The sequence below is a fragment of the Anabrus simplex genome, chromosome 1 (assembly GCF_040414725.1).
Source record: "Anabrus simplex isolate iqAnaSimp1 chromosome 1, ASM4041472v1, whole genome shotgun sequence".
Lineage (NCBI taxonomy): Eukaryota > Metazoa > Arthropoda > Insecta > Orthoptera > Tettigoniidae > Anabrus > Anabrus simplex.
Genome location: NC_090265.1, coordinates 444,253,792 through 444,279,425, shown reverse-complemented (window position 1 = coordinate 444,279,425; position 25,634 = coordinate 444,253,792). Strand labels below are relative to the sequence as shown.

The 25,634-nt window shown below is 36.9% G+C and overlaps 1 protein-coding gene across 3 annotated transcripts in view; it reads right to left on the bottom strand.

The window, feature by feature from the left end:
- LOC136856931 (choline/ethanolamine kinase) overlaps nucleotides 1-25,634 on the bottom strand; it is a 146,279-nt gene that overhangs the window by 1,623 nt on the left and 119,022 nt on the right. For 2 of the 3 annotated variants that reach the window (XM_067135194.2, XM_067135195.2), the window contains exon 7: nucleotides 13,716-13,898. In XM_067135194.2, coding sequence (XP_066991295.2) covers nucleotides 13,716-13,898 — 183 coding nt within the window. Of the gene's footprint in view, nucleotides 1-13,715; nucleotides 13,899-25,634 lie in introns of those variants that run through there. The other variant, XR_011017521.1, reaches the window with a different exon arrangement.

The window sequence follows — 25,634 nt, the reverse complement described above, 5'->3', positions numbered from 1 at the left end:
AATAGATATAATTGAACGGATTTGACTCACGCCTTGTTGATAAACACACAGTTTACCAGCATAATTTTTTTCTCAACTCAACTACTACATGTTGCAAGTACATCGATCTTACATATTGGCTTTTGGGAAGTACCCAAGAGCCAAACAATAATGTTCTGTTTATTTTTGCATATATTTTTTTCCAATGACCATGACATTAATTGGAAAGGTCACAATATGAAGATAAGTTGGAAATGAAGAGGACAAATTGGGAAAAATATTCATTTATAGGACGAGGAGGAAGGGACTGGAATAAATTATCAAGGAAAAGGTTCAATAAATTTCAAAGTTCTTGGAAAATATTTAAGAAAATGCTAGGTAAACAAATGAAAGGGAAGCTGCCACATGGACGACAGCCCTAAATACATTTATCACTGATCGATTGATTGATGAGAATGTTGTTATTACTGAATTTGTACTGAAATGAAAGTTCCTTTTGTTAAAAAATACATTTATCATGATTCATTTTAAACTTATTTTGTGTACAATACTTTTTCATTTGATGTAAATCACCCTGGAGTTTTAAACAATAAAGTGGACAATTAACTTTAACAAATTTTTTGCATAATCATCCAGAAAAATTAACTTTTAATTCTTTTTTGTGTCCTTTATGTATAGAGTAAGGGAGCAAGGCAAGATCCTTGAGGAACTCTATTGATAACAGTGATAGGTTCAGAAAAATGATTCCTTATTTTAGACCTGAACAATGGACTGACAAAAGTGATCCTATGCAGCAAGAAGAAGAAGAAGAAGAAGAAGAGGAAGAAGAAGAAGAAAGATTGGTATGCAATATTTAAGACATGATGCCAATCAGGATAGGAGAGACCTATTAATTCCATAACCTGTTAGTTTTTTGCAACAAGATATCAGGGTCAACAGTGCTGAAAGCTTTTGAGAAGTCTGTATAAATGCAGTCTACCTGATAATTTCTCTACTGCATCTAAGAGGAACTGATAGAATAACAGAATACCTAATTTAACAGCAGCAAGATTCTGGAGATCTCAAAAATGTGACCAAAAAATGTTAAGTCATATTTATTGTCAAACCTTTTTAGGCCGTAAATGCATATTTCTAACATTTTTAAGTCATAAACTTGTCGGTCCTATTTATCAATTAGTTATACTGGAAGTTCAGGAAGCAAAGTAAAATAATAATTCTGCTGCATAACTACAGAAGTGTGCAAGGATGATTACCAAAAATGATTTCCTCTTGCTGTTCACTACACATTTTTAAGTCGCCATGCATCGGGAGTTTCTTTAACCCAACTATTCCCCAACTCATTCAACCTTTCAAAGAAGCCACGAAGAGGTCCGATGCCTGGAAGAATGAAGGTAACGGCAAAAGAATAGAAAGGGCCATGAACAGCAGGAAAATCAAAGTCTCGCTAGGCCTCGCAAACCTAATACCATCAGGATCGGAATGGAATAGTTAACCAAGGGAGGTCAGGTAGGAAAGATGAAGGTGACAAAAGTGATCCTATGCAGCAAGAAGAAGAAGAAGAAGAAGAAGAAGAGGAGGAAGAGGAAGAAGAAGAAGAAAGATTGGTATGCAATATTTAAGACATGATGTCTGTCGTGATACAAAAGTTGCATGTCGCAGGACTCCCATTCGAAGAGGAAGCAATGCGAGACTCCGATAAAGACCTGTGGACGCCAACCGACGCTCTGAAGATGAAAGCCCAGGAGTCCCCTTTCAGTCACCCTTTACGACAGGCAGGGGAAACCAAGGATGTATTCTACTGCCCGCACCCACAGAGGGAAAAATGAGTTGGAAGGAGATAGTATTCCAGTAATTCAAAAAGTGCTACTATGGTTTAATAATCTCACCAGTCATTGTGAACAGCTGCCTAGTGATAAAGCAACCATCACGAAATTGAACAAAGATTACCAACATTTATACAGGAAAATACCCCACACATTTGTTTCACAAGATGCCAATGTTTCTGTCTCCTTGGTTTTGCCAGCTAAGGATGATTCCTGAAACTGAAAGGGATGAAGTGTATAATGAAAGCAAACTGATGAAGGTAAGTGTTTTTTTTATGATACATATTTGTCATCAGTAATTATGTTTTTTGTATTGAAAGAAAAAGTGAAAAGACATTAGCTGGCCGTAGCAAACAATTGCTAAAGAAATGCACTCGCTTTTGAAAAAGTGGAAGACCAGGCTCCATCGTCAGGTGGTGAAATGGTGATTCAATTCAATATTCTCAAGGCTAGTACACACCAAGCGACAAAGTTGCGGAACACATGTATCGCGATAAGTCCCAGGGATGTCCTGCGACATCTTTTCCGTTTTTAGGTCTGTCGTGATACAAAAGTTGCATGTCGCAGGACTCCCATTCGAAATGGGATACATGATACAGATGTTGCACAACATGATCTACTCTGGACGTGTCGCGATAGAAAGTTCCTAGCCTTACCAGCCTTAAAGGCTAATGCCTTGTCGATGCAACCACTCTTCTTTCATTGGCTGTTCGTTTCAGTTCCATGTAATTGACACAACCTAACCTCTTCTTAATGTAGTCCAAATACTTCATCCTAGGTCTTCCTCTGCCTTTCTTTCCCCAGCACTTTCCCTTCAAGTATGTTAGTGATGAAAGTATTGTGTCTGATGGCATGTCCAATAAATTTTAATTTTCTATTTTCCATTTCGTTTAAAAATATTCTCCCTTCTTTAACTTCCCTTAAGACTTCCAGGTTGGTTTTTCTTTCCGTCCAGCTCATTCTGGTCATTTTCCGCCATATTCACATTTCAGCAGCTTCAAGTCTATTCCTTTCTAATTTGCCCAGAGTCCAACTCTCACTTCCATACTGAAGTGTACTCCATACAAATGATTTTGCAAAGGATTTTCTGACCTATATTCATGTGTGTGCTGGTTAAAATGTTTTTCTTGCTCATAAATGCCTGTTTTGCCAATGCTATTCTTCTCTTTACTTCCAGGAAGCATCTGTTATCCTCTGTTATCATACTACCAAGATAACAGAATTGTTTGACCTGATCAATTCCGACATCAATTTTGATATTGGTTTTAATTTCTTCCATATTTTTCCGTACTACCATTACTTTCATTTTCCGTTTGTTTACTTATAATTTCCATAGTTTAAGAGTGCCTGAGAGGACTTTCAGCATTCTATTCATTCCTTTTTCTGAGTCTGCAATTAATATGATATCATCTGCAAATCTGTAACAATGTATCCTTTCACCATTGATTTTTATTCCCTTTGTCTTCTCCTTCATGATCTAAATAGCTTCCTCAATGAACATATGAAATAAATACGGTGATAGGGGACAACCTTGTCTAACTCCTTTCCTAATCCTGGCCTTTTCTTCTACCTGATTGATTATTTTTTGTGCTTTGGTTCAGATACAGTTGATTAATCATTCTTCTATCCTTCCAGTCCAGTCCTATTTTCCTCATAGTTCTAAACAGTAGTTCCCAGTTCACATTGTCAAAAGCTTTTTCTAAGTCAATGAAGGTAAGATAAGTCGTTCTATTTATTTCCATCCTTCTCTCCAATAACATGTGTAAGGCCGGAATTGCTTCTCTTGTTCCTCTGCCTTCTCTAAATCCAAATTGGTCTTCTCCAACATACTTATCTACTTTTCCTTTTATTCTGTTCTTAACTATGTTAAGGAGTATCTTGGAGGCATGTGTTAATATTGATAGTGTTCTGTAATTGGTGCAGTCAACTGCCCTTCCTATTTTAGGTATGGTAATGGTTCTGCATTGTGTGAAGTCTTCCGGCACGATTCCCCTTTTGTAGCATTCATTTATTACTCTGAATAACTGGTCTTTCATGTTGATACCTAAAGTTTTCAGTAATTCTGCTGGGATGTCATCTACACTGGTTGCTTTTCCTTCTTTCTGACTCTGAAGGGCATGTTCAAATTCATGTCTCATGATTGGAGGACCTTGAATTTCTCTTCCACACTCATTGATGTCTTCAATTAGCTTATTGTCATTCTTTAAGGCCTTATCATCGTACAGTTCTTCTATGTATTCTTTCCATCGAGCACGTATCTTATCGTTGTCTATAAGCAACATTCCTTCTTTGTTTTTTACTATTACAGATTTGGTTCTATTTTTGTACTGAAGGGAACTGATTTTCTTATAAACTTGATCCTGTTTTCCCTTTTTTATATCTTCTATCTCTTCAGCAATGTTTTTGATCCATTTCTCTTTTTCTTCTCTGCATTTGGTTGTGATCTGATTTTTAATCCTTTTGTAGTCATCTACATCGTTTTCCTTCCTGAGCTTATTCCTTTCTTGAATTAGGTTTAGTATTTCTTCTGTCATCCAAGGTTTTCTGGGCTCCAATTTCCTTTTTCCTAAAATGTCATTTGTTGCTTCAATTATCCTTATCTTGAAGTTATTCCACTGCACTGGCCTATCACTTCCATTATCTACTATTGGTTTGTTCTTCAAAAGCCACCTTTGTTGCTGCTTCTTTCAGTCCTAGTCTCCACTTCCTTTTGATAGATCTTGTGGTTCTTTTAAATCTAATGTTGCACTTGGCTAACACAAGTGTATGGTCATTATCTGTATCAGGACCTGGGTAGCTGTGGCATGATTTTATCTGATTCCTGTATCTTTGCTTCATTAGTATATAATCTAACTGAAATCGTCTTTTGTCTGGCGCCTCCCACGTGTACTTTCTTCTAAGAGGAACTTCAAATAATGTGTTTGTAATAACCATATCATTTTGACTGCAGAAATCTACCAAAGTTTCACCTCTTTCATTTGTTTCCCCCAGACCAAAATTACCTACCGTCTTGCTGCCTGCATGGGATCCCACTATTGCATTAAAATTGCCCATTTTTGCGACATTTTCTTTTTCTTTAGTTAGTTTTAATAGTTCTTCAATATCTTCATACATAGTCTCCACTTCTTCTAAGTCATGAGCCGATGTTGGGAAATATGTCTGAATTATTACTAAGTCCACAGGTGCACTATTAATTTTCACCATCATTAACCGGTCGCTGACATGGTAGGTACTGCAAACATTATTTGACCATTTTCCTCTTATTATAACTGCCACTCCATGGTTTCCTCTTTTCTCTCCACCACTATAAATTACTCTAAACTCATCACTGTAGAAGTCTCCATTTCCTCCCCATCTTGTCTCACACATACCTAATATATCTCTCATTCTTCCTCATCTGGTCTTTCACTTCATCCAGTTTTCCTGCTTTCAATAGGGCTCGTACATTCCATGTTCCCACCTTCATGGCGGCTTTAGAGGGATTTTGCTTGCTAATGACCTGAGAAGCCCTCTTACCTCTCCTGCCAGACCTTGGGTTCTGAAATCCATGATCAGTAATTAACGTTTCCTCATTGATGTCAGCTTCCATGGTTGCATTCTACTTGGGATATCCGTAAGATCTTTAATGGAGTGGTTTCCCATTGCCTTTCCCATTCTGTGCAGTTGACCAATATGTATAGGTTCATCTGCCTTTAGGGGCAATTTCTCACCCCAAGGACAAGAGAGTGCCCTGACCTCAATTCGTTCATCCACCCTCGGAGGAGGCTGTGAAATGGTGATATACCGTGTAATTATATAGATTAGATTTGAGCATCACAGTATTCAAGCCATCTCGAAACACAAAACTGAAGATGTGTACCTTAAACTAAAATACAGTATTAATAAAATATAACTATGAAGTACACAAATGTACACTAAAACTTAGGTAAAATGAGTAACTGCAAATAAACAGAAGAAATACAATTTCACTCTAACTTTGCAACTCTAAAGCACAGTGTAAGACACGCCGAAGTGAGTGAAAGTGCAGAAAGCTACACATTTATGTACCGAAAGACTCGTTTTATCGTGATGCGGAGAAATGTTGAATTTAAATTACTCTGCAAAAATTTTTTTTTTTAAATGTCAAGACAATTTTGAATTAAAAGTCTGAATTTTGGTAATGGGACCAATATTGTTCTTTGAATTACGAACTATCCATACTTCGAATTAATTTAAATAACATGCAAAATCGTACCACACGTTTCTGGTAACCAGAGGTTCTTCCAACTGAAACAGGATTTTGAATTGGCTGATTTTGAATTAGAGGTACACCATTATTCTTTCTACACTTGCTACAAAAATATGACAATTTTTGCAAAAACCTTTATTACAAGATACAAACAAACTTTGGGAAAATGAATTCTTTCCTCCCTCAGGTCATGAATAAAGACATTAAGTTAGCATGCAGTTCATGCACACCTGTGATATTGTGGCAAGATTGTCAAATGGTAATATATGTGACCGAAGAAAGCAACCTGCTGGATTGTTTCTTAGCCGCCGAGGAAGTTAATGAACTGACGTTTTTGCTTACTGTCTTTAACATCACACCCATTGTGAACACTTCTAATTTTGTCTTTCAAACTAAAGAATTGTGTTTTCTTTGCTAAGCCAGTGAACATTGTTGTGAAGCAAATGATCAGTGTGTATGGCATGAAATTCTTCAAGGTAGGTTCTGAAAAGTGTGCGTGTTGATGATCTCTCACATAAAAATTAACTATACAGGTGAACGTATGTCAAACAACTTTGGAGACAACTTAGTGCACAATGCAGTGGCAAAACACATTACTATTTTGATCTTAAATGATTATTACCTCCCACCACACAGGAGTACCCATCATCTGTTGCCACCTATAACACTTTTCCTATTCCATATCATACTACGACAATGCGGTATAGTGTCCAATATAAGTATTCTGCATGACTGCGTTGAATAACCTTGAGGCCAAGCAATATTCTTCCACAAATCAAACACCATTTAAAAAAAAAACTAATATACTGCTCATTAATTACAATACATCATGACTTATCTGGTATTTAAAATATGAACACAAAACAAAATAATGTGTTTTTTTTTTTACAGGTACTGTATGTTACAGTGTAATATTTATAACTAACTTGCGTGTTTGACAGACTGAAAAGCTTTAAAGTTACATTTAACTGAGCTGACACTGGAAAGTATGACTTCCTTCTTTACAAAGCTTCCAAATCTTTAACCTTCCAGTTATTTTGCATCAATGTTTAAGTGAAAATTGTTGGTTGTAACGGAAATGCTTACTGTTAAAATGCCACATTAAATTCCTACTATTAATCAAAGCAACTGTCTGAGTGCAAATAAAACATGTTTGTTTTGTGTCTGTACATTCAGGCAAACCGAGAACTGCTGTTCCCATTCAGGCCTGAAGATGCCAGTATTCACTCACGACACAAAAGTTCACTAAAATAATTGAAAAGTTACAATGATGTATAAACAAAACATTTTGAATTTGAGGGCAGACCAAGCAACGACTAACTACTAACTGCGGCAGGTTAGAGGCCACAGATTAAAGGGGGGGGGGAAGGAAGAAACCTCTCACTGCCATTTGTGGAGCAAATACAAAACCCGTTCACACTAATTTCTTCAATATTTAGTACCGCCATTTGTAGAGAAAATATTGTTTTAGGTCAGGGCACGTGAAAGTGCTACATTACTCTCCAGAATATTTATTTGTACTGTTCTAATTGTAATTTTTTCCCCTTTCATTCTTACTCTTGATGTCACATAAATCGAACAGGTCCAAGAAAAAAGCATTGGGGTCTGGATCCGGACTGGAGTCAATCATCTGAAGACCTGCCCGAGACCATTACAATAAACAAGAAAAAGCCCAAAAAGTAAAGACAAAGCAGGACTTTAAAAGAACATGGAAAGAAAATAATATTCAAAAGTATGATACAGCTTTCTTTCCATTTATCAACAATAATACTTCAAGCTGAAACTAAACACTCCCTTATCTCCAGCTTTATGTGTGAAATTCCACATTTACTTATGTATTAGACCCCCTTTCCCGCCCCCACATTTTTAGCCAAAAACATGTAGGGGAGGGGGTACAATATGCGATAACCTCAAATTCTGTGCGGTGAATGCATGGCTTCTAAGCTATAAATTATACATGTAAACATTCTGCACTAATCATTAACAAACTTATGAATGTATTGAGTTATACTGGCTATTTTTGTTGGAAGGCAACATATCTAAATGTAAAAAGACAAATGGTGAACACGACTTCTGGCCTACATATAAATAGAGTATAGTCAATTTTAGTTACTCATATCACGTCATTAGTTTCATCTCATTAATTCCTCTGATGAAGCTGACGTCAGGAAGGGCATACGGTAATAAAAACTTGCTACGAAGATTCGTCTCACTTCATACCCGACCCCGTAGAGAAAAGGGATATTGCGTAATATGATGATTCGACGTCCAGAATGGGTAGACCCGAGTAGACAAATTCAAATACCTAGGTGAGATCATCATGAAAAATGGACTGGACAAAGAAGCACTTCAGGAGCGAGTACACAAACTGGAAATAGCCTACCAAACGTCCCGCACAATCTACAACAAAAAATGCCTTTCCCAAAACACCAAGATACGTCACTATGAAACAGTTCTGAAGCCAGTAGTTCTATATGCAGCCGAAACCCTGTCTCTAAATGCCAACAAAGGACTCCTTCAAGAACTGGAGAAAAAAAGAACGCAAAATTGTGAGAGGAATCTTGGGATCAAAGTACAGAAATGGAATCCATCAAAAGAGATCCAACAAGGAAGTCTACAGAAAAATAGAGAAAATTACCGACACAATCAGAAAAAGATGGGCACTATTTTACGTTCATCTGAAAAGAATGGACGGAAGAAAGTTAACTAAAGAAATCTTTAACTTTTTTGATTCAAACCCCAAAACCACAATTCCCTGGTTTAAAAATACCAAAGAAGACCTGCAAATGCTACATATCTCAGCTGAAGATGCCCTTAACAGAGATCTCTTCCGCAAGAAAATATTGACGAACGGGCTAAACCAAGACGAGCAACCGAAGAGAAGACACTGTGCTCCTTGGACAGAGGAGCGTAAGCAGGCCCACTCACAAAGAATGAGGGAAATTTGGGCTCTAAAGAAGGCCAAGTTCAGTGTCAAATGCAACAAGACTTAACATGGTCCTTGATGGCCCCAGCGAATTTTATATATATATATATATATATATATATATATATAAAAATAAATGCAATGTAAAGTTTAATCTTATACCAGTTGTATAGTGTCATTTGAAGCAATTCCACATACTGTATATCACTTGACTATATTTGTAAGTAGTACAGGAGATATTGTAAGTAGAATTTTGTAAACAATTTAAATTTATTAAGGATGAGCTGTGTGTTTAATAGAAAAAATTGTTAGCGTAAATTGTATAATATTGTATTATAGGAAAATTTTCTTCCCTTCTTAATTTAATATTTAGTGCTTGACAATAATGTATTTTAGTTAGTTGCCTCTGTGGATCCGTGGTAGAGTGTCGGCCTCCGGATCCCAAGATAGCGGGTTCAAACCCGGCAGCGGTAGTTGGATTTTTGAAGGGCGGAAAAAAGTCCATTTGATACTCCATGTCGTACGATGTCGGCATGTAAAAGATCTCTGGTGATACATTTGGTATTTACGCGACAAAATTAATTAAATCTCAGCCATAGACGCCCAAGAGAGATCCAGTTTACTCGGTCTGCCATCTAGTGGGCCTAGAGTAAAACGGAAAGTCGAAATTGACGAGCAGACAGCCAGATGGCGTCAAATCGAACTGTCTGCACATGGTAGCTGAGGCCATACGATTATTATTATTATTATTATTATTATTATTATTATTATTATTATTATTATTATTATTATTATGTATTTTAGTGTACCATTTGCCACCGAGGTAGACACCCCATTTGCAAATAAAGAGATTTTGATTTGATTTGATGATCGTATTATCATATTGTGCAATATTGATATAAAAGAACTTAATGGACAGTCATTTTTCTCTCAGTTGAGCAGTAGGCCTACCACACAGTAAACCTTATCACTGCTTTCATTTGAATTAGGTCTTGTGCCATCAACTTCTCTGCTACTGGCATGTCATCATTCCAAATGACTATCTTCACTGCCATCTCGTCAGCCAAGCATCGAGAGCATTCGACGTCCTGTCTTTTTTGAAACTTTTTTGTTTTTTTCCCGACTATAGAGTCCAAACTGTGAGAAACTATTCCCAAATGGTTTCTGGAGATGGTCTCTGATATTCCCACTTAGTGTATGTGTAGCAGAAGTCACTGCTTCCAAATAAAGCCGTGCTGTACAAAGCGCGCCGAACAACCAGTTGATAACTAGCGAATGTCACAAGTTGTACTTCTGAATGTAATACATAGTGAATGGAAGTGTTCTTTAGATAAATGCTGCTGCTGAAAGCCAAACCCTAAAGTATATTTCACGCTTGTTCTCCATATTTATCACACCAGGATTTACCTAAACAGCTGTGAGATAAGAGAGACCGCATTGTGTAGGTTAGGTATGCTATCAAGTACCCGCATAGTGCCAGAAGTTCCACGACAGGAAAATTAAAATAACAGGAAAGTTTGCTGCATTTATGGATATCTACAGGTGTGGCGGTAATACGTTTCATTATGTTTAATTTCGTATAATCATCTCCAATTTTTTATTAACACATAGTATGTTTTGTCTGGCATCTCCGAAAATCATTAAGTGGGGACGTAAAATTATTATTTGTGAGGTATGATAGCGAATAAAATAATCGTTATGACTGGATTGTTTTTATCACATTTTAAACGTACATATCTAAAAAAAACTGATATTGACCCAAGTTACGAGATACTAAACAATCACTTGTTAATGATTTCACCTGCTATATTAATAGCAACAGCCGTGAATATTTCTTAACTAAACTCGTTTCCTTATCCCGAGGTAGTGCAGCTCTTTTTTATAGACAGCCCCTTACTGCAGCTCTGATGACATCACACAGATTTGTGAATAGTTTCGTCTGTACGACCCACGCAATGAAAACGCGTCAAAGTCGTGCGGTACATCTGTGTCTTGTAGTTAAGAAATGTCCACCTCCGTAGCGTGGCCTAGTTTGTATGTACCATTTTTTACCGCATATAAACCGTCCTGCCATTTGTAAATCTCTGGCGATATGGTACTGAGAATCGAACTCAGGCTCCCGAGAACGGCAGCCAATGGTCCTAAGCATTATGCTGGTGGACATTCGTAACTACAAAACAGACATATTTACATGACTGATGCATGCTTGCAATGCGTGGGTCGGACTTGAAACTATTCACATATTTATGCGACATCAGAGCTGCAGTAGGCCACGCTACGGAGGTGGACATTTCTTAACTACAAGACACAGATGTACCGCATGACTTCGAAGCGTTTTCATTGCGTGGGTCGTACAGATGAAACTATTCACAAATCTGTGTGATGTCATCAGAGTTGCAGTAAGGCTTGTACCTGCTTCAAAGCAGAATCATTGCTCTTCTCTGACAATTACGTTTGGGCGGGGGGGTCTTGTGTGCGAGATATTTTTAGTTTTCTTTGTCTCAGAAAGCCAAGGGGGGGGGGGGGGTTAATACATGAGTAATTACAGGTAGATCAGGTCAGAACTTTATGGACTAGCCTAGATATACAGGATGTACCAAAACTTGACGGCAAAAATTTAGGAATGGATTCCTCACATAGAGAGAAGAAAAAAAGTTTATGACAACATGGGTCTGGATACGTATACTTACAGATTTATTCAAACTTTTGTACATTTACACTGTACGTCTGTAACGGCAGCTGAAACACTTTGAGCATGTATCAGAGGAAATTTTCAAAGTGACGACCTTCAGCTTGAATACAAGCCTCTACTCATCGTTGCATGGAGTTACACACGCGATCAAAAATGCCTGGTGTAGTGTACTGCCTGACAGGTTGTCACAATGAGCTCACGTAAAGTTGCTTAAACAGGAACAGGAGTCGTATACACGAGAGACTTAACGCGTTCCCACCGGTAAAAGTCCAGGGGGTGCAAGTCAGGACAGTGTGGCGCTCAGGAAAATGGGTATTCAGGTACCTGCGAGCAGGTAGACTGAAATGGGCTGGAAGACAATCGTGCATGAAAAACATTTGTCGACGGGATGCAAGTGGCATGTCTTCCAAGTAATCAGGCAATGCAGTACACAAGAAATTAGTTTAGTTCTGTCCAGTAAGCCTATTTGGAAGCACGAATGCCCAACAAGGATTCACCAACAATGCTTGCCCAGGTGTTACCGGCGAACCTCTGTTGATGGGAAGATTGGATGATTGCATAAGGATTTGTATCACTCCACATGTGTTGATTATGGAAATTGTGTATTCGGTCTCTTGGGAATGTCGCTTCATCTGTGAACAACACAGAAGCTGCAAAGTTAGGCGTCATGCTGCATTGTTGTCGGAACCACCGACAGAACGTTACTCTTGCAATCTGCAGCAGACAAGGCTTGTACACGCTGCAGATGGTACAGATACAAAAGGTTTTCTCGTAGCAGTCTCCAGATGTGTGAGAGCTAAGGTATTTTAAGACTCAAAATCAGATTCATTCACAACATGATTACTTATGTAACAATTATAACCGGTGATTCGATTCTTTTGCAGCAAACAGGACATGTAAATTATTACTAACATTAATTTGTGTGACAAAGTTTGAATAAGTCCGTAAGTATACGTTTCCAGACTCATGTTGTCATAACCTTTCTTTCTTCCCTTTACGTGAGGAATCCATTCCTAACTTTTTGCCGTCGAGTTTTGGTACACCCAGTATATATATATATATATATATAAACAAGGAATGACTATTCATTTAACATAACAATAATAATTATTAAATTAATGTAGTAATGGTCTACCTTTTCAAACTATAATACACAATATATTTGAATTACATTATTTAACTAGGGACTAGTTTTGGCCTTGGCTGGCCATCTTCAGCCTTAATGTAATACATTGAATGTATTATGACATTAATTTAATAATTATTATTTTGATCACAATTTAATACGGTTCAAAACCATGAAGTTTATATCCTATGATATTCAGTTAACATCCTTAGTTAAATCTAATCCCAACATAACTTAATACAGCTTACTGAAAATTGACAAACAATGCTGCTTCACATGAAATAATAGTCAATTAACCTTTCATATACCAAGCGGGGTCCTAATGTACCACAGGTGTTAGTTTTAAAATTATTACAGTATATTCATTAACATTTTTGTCGGTTTTCATACACTGTTACATTGTTAAATAAACATTGCTGAACATCAGGATACAGCCAAAAGTAAAAATGAAACAGCATTTTAAAAATTATGCACCTAAAACAACATGCAATTCCTGTTCAGGAATACTTGGATTTACATGGTAACTCAACTGAAGGGACTTATCAGAACCCAACTTGAGGAGAAAAGTATGCTGGAAACAAGCTCTACCATTAGATTGTGAAATGTTTGTGCAAACAAGAAAGAGAGGAAATCCGAAAAATTAATGTATTTGGTTCTTGAACTTTAGAACATTCAGACACTAAGTCTGAAAGTTCAAAAGGGCGACTTAGGTTTCATAATGACTGTGAAAGTATTTCACATCATAAGCAAGATTAATTTTGACTGTATCAGCTGACAATATTTGAATTTTTTTGAATAAAATATGGAAAACTACACAATATTCTGTTAGGTACATTTGTACCCTGCTTGGTAATCCGTGTGTGTTCTTAATCTTGGTTTTAGAAAAGTTAAATTTGAACGTTTTTATGTAAAAATTAAAAGAGCAATAAACATTTACATACCCAGTAACCAAATGGAATTTGTGACAATCTAGCATTGACAGCACTCCAGAGTCCCCAAAAGAAATGTGATGCAAGGGTGAAAGCTTTGATCTCCTTTAAGAGCATGTTTTCTTCATCTGCAGATCCCTGGGAAGATTGCTTATCTCTCCGATATGTTCGGAGGTAGCTCCGGATGAATAACAACTGCATAAAAAATGAGACCAATATGATCAAACAACAGATATGTAAAAATATCAGGTAATAGTAGTGACCTGTACAGAGTAAGAAAAAGTACTCGCATCCCAGATAACCAGCAACATATTTTGACAGAGTGTAAATCAGTAGTTACCATACTATAATGCTGCTGGGTATCATATCTGAATATGTATGAATGAAGACCTACGTTAACTTTGCAAGAATGCAGAAAGCAATTTACAACAATTTCAGACAAGGATTATTTCAATATTATGTCTTAAACAACTGGAAGAGTATAGCACTCTGATACTGTTCTACTACATTAGAGCCTCTATTATATTCTACATGTTAAATAGGAGCAATCAATTGATATATAGAAAGTGGAACAAGAAAAGGAGAACATGATAGGACAAACATAATAGCAGGTCAGTTTGGGAAGAGGGAGCAATGGAAACTTGAGACAAGGACAAACAGGAAAACACAATAGGATAAGAATCCCCATATCTTCAAGCACTGCTGTTTCGAATAGATAGGCTCTCTCTCATCAATCCCAGTTGTTTCTACATCCATCAACCTATTCAAAAAGTGAACTGAAAATATTTAACACTTTGAGACAGATAAACTAAATGTGAACAATTTTAAACTGTTTTCTGATTAAGAAACAAAACCTTTCTCAGGGGATTTATTTTTGTTTATTCTTAACCTACGCTAAACCTATCCTTTCTAGTATGGGGCTTTATGTTTTAACTCTTGCCCAATGACATGAGTGCAACAGCACCGGTTCTGTTCTTGAAAGCTGGTCTATAGTGTATGGTGGCGAGTGCTCAATCAAAGGTCGAAGCCCTGGATTGTTCATTTGCAAAGATACTTTCATTACAGCAGTGCATCTTCAAGTGTAAAAAATATTTTAAATATGAATCAGCTTGTTGGGTGCATGTTGAATTTGTTTGGAACTTTCTTGGTGAAGAGCCATCTTCTAAATAGCAATTCACAATATTGTAAATAAATTTGACAGTACTGGCTCAGAGGAAAACAAATGCAAGCACAAATTAACAGTTTTTACATATTCTGTTCCCATACATGTAGCTACAAGAAAAGCAATTCTTTTTCACTAATTTTACATCAATTTAAGTTTTCAATTAAACACTTTAAAATAGTTTTAAAATCCTGTATGTCTCTAACATCTAAAAATAATTTAATAATTTAAAGTAAAGTATTCTGTCAAAGAATCTCATCCCTTAGCTATGTTGATGGTTTGTACTGTTATGTCCAGGGACACGAACCTTCATCAAGTAGCTAGGGGCTTTACGTCGCACCGACACAGATAGGTCTTATGGCGACGATGAGATAGGAAAGGCCTAGGAGTTGGAAGGAAGCGGCCGTGGCCTTAATTAAGGTACAGCCCCAGCATTTGCCTGGTGTGAAAATGGGAAACCACGGAAAACCATCTTCAGTCATCAAGTAGCAGTACATAAGTAATACATAGTGATTATTTTGGAAACTCAATCCATTGGCCATGCTGTCTGAGCAGCCATGTGTTGGGGGTGATATAGAATGACAGTTAAAAACAGCGTTGTGTGAGGTCAAGAGGTCTCACGAGGAAGTCGATACGGACGAATCTAAATAGTCATGTCCTGTCGTCTGGAGATGGCAAGAAAAGGGGGTAGTTTGAAGGATAACATACTTAAAATTAATGGGAGACCCAATTAAGTGAAACGGGACGCAGAGTCATGTTTATGATGACAAGTATTAGAAATGGGGGAGTTATTTTATGAGCATAGGTTTAAGGGCGAGAAGTCAAGTTCATGTTAATAAATACTGCCACGTTCATAGCTTGGAATTTTGTGATGCATGGGGGGAGGTGGTAGCACCAATGGTAAGCCAGTAAGGCTTTATCTGAGAGGAGGGGAGACCCTCATATCATATTGCTAGTCCCTTTAAATACGTATGTAATTGAAGGAACAAGCGTCTTATTGCATTAGTCTTCGCTTTGGGAGCCTTGCCTTCCGCTCACGTTAGAGAATTGCGATCAATTCTCCAAGCGGTCTCACTACTTAGAATATTTCTTAGTAGATCAGGTTGAACAGTGGTGCTAACACTTGGTATTCACCATTCATACTTTGATTCTCGACTTAAGCCCTAGTTCTTCTGTGTTTTATCGTAGTTGGCAACTTAAAGCTTGAGGAATCTCTGTGAGACTCCACGATACTCTGTTTTTAACATCGCTTAGCATTTCAGTGGTACTCTAATGCTTTAGAGTCCACTTGCATTTACTTGGACTAGCCGTTCTGAGGAAGGCTAGTTCCAGTACGTCACATTATGTGACCAACAAATTGTACGTGTATATTCTTTGTACATCATCTGTCAATATACGCACATATACAGGAAATCATACGAGTTTCAACTCTTAACAACCAACTTACCTAACGCCTATAAATTACCATCTTATATCCCTTTCATTTTTAGTACTGTTTTTAGCCATCAGGTGATTCCACTCACCGCTCGGCGTCTCACCTGTTGGCCGGGATACGACAGTACATCCCTAAGAAGTAATGGTACAGTGTGAAGGGTGGGTCAATGACATGTCGCTGCTACTACGGAGGAAGACACAAATTGAAAGTTACCCTGCAGCTGGGATGACTGCTTGGCGAAAACAACCATGCTCAAACCATATCACCCCCTGTGGGTGAAGGCGGTAGAATAACACCCACGGTATCCTCTGCCTGTCGTAAGAGGCGACTGAAAGGGGCCCCAGGGGCTCTGAACTTTGGAGCGTGGGTTGGCGACCACGGGGCCCTTAGCCGAGTCCTGTCATTGCTTCCACTTACTTGTGCCAGGCTCCTCACTTTCATCTATCCTATCCGACCTCCCTTGGTCAACTCTTGTTCTTTCCGACCCCGACGCTATTAGGTTTGCGAGGGCTAGGGAGTCTTTCATTTTCACGCCCTTCGTGGCCCTTGTCTTTCTTTGACCGATATCTTCATTTTTTGAAGTGTCGGATCCCTTCCACTTTTCCCTCTGATTAGTGTTTAATAGAGGATGGTTGCCTAGTTGTACTTCCTCTTAAAACAACAATCACCACCACCACCACCATCAAACCATATCCTGAGTCACAGTTAGTGAATCGCTATGGCACCCATCATATCCAAACTAGCGTCAAAGTTAAAAGATTGGATTTTGATTGATGAAGCTTTTACAAGTGACTGTAAAATCGTGCTATGCAGAGTGTGTGACAAACATATTCGGTGCTCCATGAAGTCACAATTAGAACAGCATTTAAAAACTGATCTTCATGTGAGAAATAAAAAAAAACTTGCTCCGTCAAAGAAACAAGTTCTTCTTCCACAAGGGGTGCTGGAACCTTCGTCTTCTACCAGTGAATTTAATGAAGATTTGTACATAGAAATGACCGCTAAAAACATACCGAGTAAAATTGGAGTCCGAAGTTTCAAGGATTACTACGCAAATATTGCAACTTGAATATTCTGGATGAATCAACACTCCGGAAAAACTATCTGAACTCCTGCTACATTGACACGATGAGAACAATTAGAGCTGAACTTGACGATTCATACATATGGATTGCCGTTGACGAGCCGACCGATGCCTTGGGTCGTTTCATTGCAAATCCAGCAGGTAAATTGACTCCAGACCCTCCATGCGAGTCTTATTTAATTTACCACTGGAACATACAAATCATGCTACAGTTTCGCGATTCATCAACAACAGACTTAGGCCCGGTTTCATCAACACATGTTAGTACTTAACAAGGTGTTAAATCATTTTACCATATGATTTGCGTTTCATCAACAACTGTTAACATTAACAAATGTTAAACTGCGTATTAAAGTTAACATCAGCCATTTCCAATGTTAAATGACTAACATTAGCATTTAGCAACCTGTTCCAAAATGGCTGCTGCAAATCTCGCTTTCGATGCGGAATTGCTCTATTTAGATCTTTTACAAAACAATCCTGATCGAAGAAGAGTTCAGCGATGTAAAAGACTTTGAGAATTTGACGGATGCTGAATTTCTTCATAGATACAGGCTAGTTCCAGTACGTCACATTATGTGACCGACTTCAATTGTACGTGTATATTCTTTGTACATCATCTGTCAATATACCAATCATTAAATATAAACACTGATCTGACATGAGTAATCACAACTTCTTTCAGCACTCCTAACCTTTTGACAATTTGCAGATTCGTTAGTTTGCCAGAGTAGGGACGATATATTTAACGTGTTGTTGAAACCGGGTGTTAAAGTACTAGGGATTAATGAAGAAAAAGTGTTGGTGCTCTACTCAGATGCTGCATCTGCTAAATGCTGCAGTTGCGTTGTCTGTGTTTTATTTACCCCAATATGGTCCACTTCATGTGTTTGGCACATGGATTACATCAAGAGTATCAGCAACAAAAGAAGTTTTCCGCAAATCTCCCTATCGCGTGCAGTGTTACAAGAAATTGTTACCAGATGTGCCTATACCTCCATAGCCTGTGATCACCAGGTGGGGTACGTGGACAGAAGCTGTGAACTTCTTTAAAGAGCATTTTCAAGCAGTGAAGTCTGTGGAAACACATCCTCGTGAAAATGCAGCATCTGTGTGTGTGTACGAGTGTCTTCAAGATTCGAAGGTGTGTACGAGTGTCTTCAAGATTCGAAGGTGTGCTCAACAGCGTGTCTGTGCAGCTCCCGTAAATGAGAACATATCTTCCAGTATCATTCCTCATTTGAAATACGTGCCAGTGACTTCATGTTAAGTTGAAAGGTCTTTTTATTATATATATATGAACATCCTAACAGAGAGAAGGCATTCGATGGCCACAAAACATTTGAAAAAAATATTTAGTTACAATGATAATTAGATGTCGAATAACTTCTGCACTTTTAACTTTTTTTGGTTTCGTTTACTTTTCTGTGTGCAAAATTACATCAAATAGAGCTCAGATATTAAGTTACATATTTTTTATTTATTACATATTTAACTGCATATTTTGTCTATTTTAGCTACATATTTATGTACATATTTCACATTTTTATATTACATATAATTCGGGCTCTATTTATAAGTTTTTTATCGTATTGTACAAATAGCATTTGAAGCAGATAGTCCGAGAACGCACTCTGGACGCACACTTGGTGGCAGAAAGGTGAACGCATCTGTCAAGTGTTGAAAATAAAGCCCTGTAGTTTCCATAGTACTTGACCAAACTCTTATTTAAATCCTGAGAAGAACAACAAATCTGAGATTTCCATTTCTAAGCAACTCCTTAGTTCTCGATAGCTCGTTCTAATCTTGACACTTCCAATCCTGAAATCCTGTATTTATTCAGCTTTCTTCTTATCCTGCACTACTTCTCACCCTCATCAAGACTGAAGATCCGTCAACATGGCTCCTCAATGAGTGTTAATACCCGCCCTTCTGAAGAAGTTGGGAAGCAGAAACGAGCTCATCGGAGGTTGAGAAGAGAGAGATGTAGAACAACTTGGATTGTTGAGAAGAGAGAGTGTCTATTTGAAGGCTGCAGTGTTTGAAGATGCAATGATTGCTGTTGTCCTTTTGTGTTTTCATGTCTGTCCATCTCCTGCTGTTCCCTCTTTCCACACTGACCAACAATTATGTTCGTCATATCATATATTCCTTTTCTTGTTTCAATTGTATTTTAGTGAAGTGAATTTGCTCTGCTCTCTTTTTCCTTTCCCAGCGACCATCTAATCGATATTCTGCATTTCTCTCTGGACATTAACAACATTTGTCATCCTGTATCTATAGGAATAAGTCCTCCTTACTATATTACAGAGAATGCAGGAATTGGGAGTTTAATGTACTTTTATTTTGAAAAGTAATGAACAACTAAACACTATAAAATTTCATGATAAATTTTTTTAGTAAAAAGGTTAAGATGACTCAAACCAGTTATTACTGAACTGAAAATATTCAGCACTCTCAAACAGATAAACTAAATGTCTAAATGTGAACAATTTCAAATGGAATTCTGAGAAGGAAACGAAACCTCTCTCAACCTTATCGGTTATTTCTCTCCACCCTGGACTACATGTGAACAGTATGAAAAGGTCAGGTGTCCAAAACCACGGGACTTTTCTTTGTTCATGGTCCAAGCTAAACCTATCTTTTCCAATAGTTCCCATAGTTGTTGACCGAAGTCCTATTTAAATCATGAGAAGAAAAAATTCTTGAGATTTCCATTTCTCAACAACTCTTGAGTTCTCTAATCTTGACACTCCTAATTCTGAAAATCAGGACATCTACCAGAAACTGGTGAAATTACGTTTTTTTTTTTTTTTTTTTTTTTCAATACAGAAATATATCTTTTAGTATTGTATTACATGAATCATTAAGGAACTGCAGTCAAATACAATAGTTCTACTCATCACGTCATGAGCCAAGCACTAGCAACTTTGCAAACGTATAAACATTTACACTCAATACAAAAGTCAATACTACCAACTTTAGGAATCTTACTAGAATCCTTTCCACAGACACTATTTCATTATGGCTTCAGAGAAAAATAACTAGCATTATATACAAATAATAACACCAGAAGGCAATGAGAAAGTCACAGTATATGTTTTATATGCAGTAGAAAACTGTCCATCTTTTTTCCTGTTAGCCGGAGGTGTGCAGAAACCTCAGCCATTCTAAGTGACCAAGTAACCAATGCTGCAAGAATAAAAAAATCATCATAGGATTTCTGTACATATAATTCTTATACACACAAAAGAATTCAACCCTATCTTAAAAATGTACAGTAAAAAAAGTAACTCTTGATTCAAAAGGAGATTTCAATGGAATAGAAGAGAAATGAAACGTTTTATCTTTTGAAATGATGAAAATCAATCATCATAACTCAAGCAAGGTACCATATAAACTGCAGCATTCTAACCTCCAAGAGAATGGTATAACGTCTCTCTCACAAAATGCACCCTATTTCAGTTCACCATACTAAAATAAAAGTATATTATGTTGGCAGGTATTTGAAGACGCCAACACTTTATAATTAAATCTCTTTCAGGAATGCTTAGTTGTGTTTTATCTACTTGTCGTAGCCTTGGATATTTACTAGTTTCTTTACTGTATCTAATACATATACTGTAACTGAATTGTGATGAAAACAAATCGACTCCATGATAGCGTAAAAATAATTCAGGACATTTTATACACCACGATGCACAAAATGCACCAATTATAGAAAAGGTAACCTTGTTAGTCAAGTATATGAATGTCGGGTAGAAAAAAATTAGCAAGGAAGGCTTGGAGGACCACCCTCCCAAGAGTAATTTCTTTTATCTGCTTTATTATTATATTTGTAGTATTTTAATTTGTTGAAATTTTTAAGACTGAAGAACTACATTAAAGGTTAGCAAGAACACATTAAAAAATAACTGAATAGAAAGTAAGCCTACCCAATGGATGAGATTAAAATGTGAAGTGTTGAAGTACCACACTCAGAAAGCAAAATTATCATAATAGAAAATAAAAAGTTATCTTGAATTTCAATCATAATATGAAATACTTGGAACTGGTGTTTATTTTATGCTCATTTCATTATTCATTGCTAAATATGTAATATTGGAATTTAATGGCAATGCCGTTAATCTGGTGTCCCTATGACCAATCGTTCCCAAGTTACGTGAGGAAGTAGTAAGTTCTTGCGACGTCACTCCGCTACAGAGTCTACCTCATAGCCTTGACAATGTGCATGAACTCTAGCAGTCTTTTACCTCACTCCATCTGCTGCTGCAGTGTTGTTCTTTTGCCAAGGTTAGTGGGCTTATTTTGACTTAAAATGGATATAAATAATATTCATCCATATAAGTTTGAGCCAGAAGGAACGATGTTTGCTGATGTCCATTCAGATAGTGATCTTGGCATGGATATGTTAAACACAACAGGCTGAGCTGCACGTGAATTTGGTGTAAATGCAATGAGTGTACCATCATGTATATGAAGTGTATGCTGTTGTGAATTAAACAATGTAAAAGCAGTGGAATCGGAGGAATTCATGTGTATAACAACAAATCCCTTGTTTACAAGGCTTATTTTAGACAGTGAAGTGCTGACAATGACAAGGTATAATAAACTTAAGAACAATGAACAGGGCAAAGAAACGTTTATTTACTCGCAGCCATTCAACAGAATTTGGCATTTCATTCGTTACCAACAGTTCACTTTCTGGGTAAATTCATGGACTGCAATTAGCCACTGTTCACAGCTGGGCTATATTTCTAAACTACAGTACATTCACGTTTGTCTGGTGAAATATTTTCACTAATCATTCTGAATGTTTTGTACATCTTTATCAATTATCACTTTTGTTTAATACTGTGTCAACAAACTCCCTTCGTCTTTAGTCTCATTCCTTTCCATCCTGCTCTTTTTAGTTAATGACTAGTACTCCCACAGTGTATTTTGTGAAGCGGCTTCTGTAGGAATTTGTATTCCTGTATGAGGAGTATATCCATTTGTCTGCGCCAAACATCTTATTGAAGAAACAGCCCCTGGCTTCAACTTTGGACCTTGTAGCTTTTCCGTACGCATCAACTTCATTTTCAAAAGTTGTGTTTCATCATAATCTGTATTTTTTAAATGCACTGAACACACAGTAGTTCCCTTACTGGAAGAAAAACGTTTTGTCTTGCAAAATTGTACCCAAGTGCTGAACCTATGTGGAGACTTTCTTAGATGGGAAATGTATTTCTTTCTCCCTACACTTCCGGTTTCTACTCCTCATGCTTTTACAGCCACACACACACACTACAGGTAGGCATTTCGACAAACTGTCATCACATTTGATTATGATAAAAACACTTCAAATAAACGGAAGTGAGGCAGCGCACATATTATAATCAACTTGATGGAGCAGTTAGTTCACTCAGCACTTACAGCACAGTAACATCAGAGCTACTCGTGTTTCCTTGGTTTACCAGCCAGTGGAGCAAAAGCAAATACACAGTTGAACACTGCCTGATACACTCAGATTCTGAGGCAATTTGACTTTCTATTTTACTCATGGTCAGTTTGCACAATTAGCCTTCTGTTCTGATCATGAATCTTCTAATTGAGAGGACAAAAGTATCATAACAAGGATCTCTGAACAGGCCGTAGCACGATATTCTGGTAAAGAAAAATGAACAGCCAACTTGAATAAATGCTATACAGTGTTCATGTGTGCAACCATCTACATCTATCAAAAGGTATGCACCATTAGGTTCCCTACCTATGGATCAAGACAGACATGCAGAATATTACTACAATTAAAATCTGAATTTGGGGCAACTTTCAAATCAATTATACCGTGTCTCTGTCTTTGAATTATTAAGAACTTATAAAAGCATTTTTAACCCTTAGGTAGCCAAAGGCAAACATTCATCAGCAAATTTATTCTAACACAGCTGTCATAATTAATGAAATTCGATTTGTAATATTTTTGCCGTAATATGGATTTCTACATCTGTTACTAATAACTTACTAATAGCAAAGAATCTCAACCTCCCTAAAAAAAAAAAGTCTTCCCTTCTTAATTCATTATTATAAATTGTACAAAGAAAATGTTCATAAGGAGTACACACATTAAATTATCTTTCCAATCTTAATGTAACCAAATCATATTATGAATGATTCAAGCAGTGTTATCAATGCAAGCAGAAAGATAAGTTTCCTTCCAACCTATCAACAGCATAGAGAAATGAAGAAGCTACAGCAGCCAAATGCATTCTTAAACATAGAATATATAATGAATTTACATGCAAAAGACGTCGTCAGTTTTTAAGTCTTTTACATTTTCACACTGCCCTACAGTCCTATTCTGGATACAAACCCACTGCAAAATTTCAAAGAGAAATATTCTAATTCTGAGAGTAGATATTAGCAATGGAAGCCTGAAAACTTTCAAACCTGTTTTCTCAGAAGTAAGATTTTAACCTTGTGTGTTTTGCTTGTAAACCCATGATATATACTAAGCAGAAGGAGTAGAAATTATGCACTTTAAACTGATGTTCCAAATAAGGCTCTATCCATCATTACATTCATGAATAAAAACAGAAAACAATTATAAAAGAGTATTGGTGTGCAATATAAGCAAGAAATAAAAAGCATGCAGAGCAAATAATTTCAAACAAATTAGGGACAAAATCACCTTCCACCTACATACACATGCCTACCCTTGATTACTTTTATTTTTAACTTTTCTGAATCACAGACTAGATCAATAATGCAGTTATGAATTCTTTCTTTAAAGATGAGAAGAAATCACAAACTCTCCGACAGTGAAAGAATGACCTAACTTAATTATGAGCTGAGTGCAGATCAATATTTACATTTAAAAGTTCCATACCATTTTCTGATGGTTTGCAACAGTGAAGGTTCTGTAATTTTGTCCCACAAATCCTCATTAAATTTTAAAATATGATCAGAATACAAAGATGCACATTTAGAAATGGTTTCAAGGACATCTTTTCCAGAAGTTTGGAATAAATTTATACAAAGCAAAGATTACCATTTGACTTCATTACTCAAATTTACATTTTAATTTATCTTATTTACAGATATCTTGTTTTTCAGTCTACCTTACTGTAAGTTTATTTATTCTTGATTTCTCTTCATTTATTACATGAAACCTTCCAAGTTGCAAACTAATATAATTTGAGTTGTCTATGAATGGCCAATCCATTAAAAGCAAGGAAAGTGGATAAATATCCTTTCTGACAGTTACACTACCTCAAAATCTCTTCAGAAATAATAACCAAGACTTCAGAACAGAGCTATAGATATATATATATATATGAACAAAAACAAAAACAAAAAACAACATTAATTTCTTTATTTCGCTACTTGTCAACTAGTTGCTCCCGAACTACAGCATCTTACACTTTTCTCAGATCTGCATTTAAAATAGTATTTATTAAAAGCAATGCATTACTTATTCTTGAAACAATCTCAATAACAAATACAGTCGAACCTGCCCTAACGGACACTTCTTCAGCGGACACCTCCCTATACAGACATTTTTCCACGAAATCAATTTGATTTTACATAAGACATGTGCTAATTAAGCCTCACTTAAGCGGACCCTTAAATTCTGGACAGCAGACATTGCCATTAGTCTTGTCCACTTGTCTTAAGCAGGCACTTATATGCGTTCCAGGACACTTTCTGTAAACAAGGCTATGTCATCCCATATCTTAAAATAATTTTGGAGACATACAGGAATTCCATTTGAATATTTGTACTACTTTGAGTCCAAGAAAAAGAGATGAAACGCACATAGGAATACTAAAGTAGCCATGAAGTTAAATGTTCTGAACAGAGCTCTTTCCACACCTGTTAGTCTCCTTGTGTTCTAATTACTGTACATTCTGAGAATTCTACTGTCCGCATGGAACTAGAATGGGATTGCTTCAACGTGTTCTCCAGCTGTAATGGGGATGCACTGGGAAGAAAGTGTTAGCAGGTTGTCTTGACAACCCAGAATTTGACCAATCACATGCGACTATTATCACGAAAGATCATGGACCAGCAAAGAGAAGGGACAGAAAGCTTAAGATAATGTTGCTGTTTTTGTAACATGTGCAGGAAGAGACAGCTTTCCCCAGCAGTGTACACAGTGCTATCAGTTTCTTAACAGTGAAGGTTACTTTGCGTTTGTATTTGTGTCCGTGTGTATAATTATTGTACTGTTATTCATAAACAATTTCTCCAAAGACATGTGTGCGTGAATAA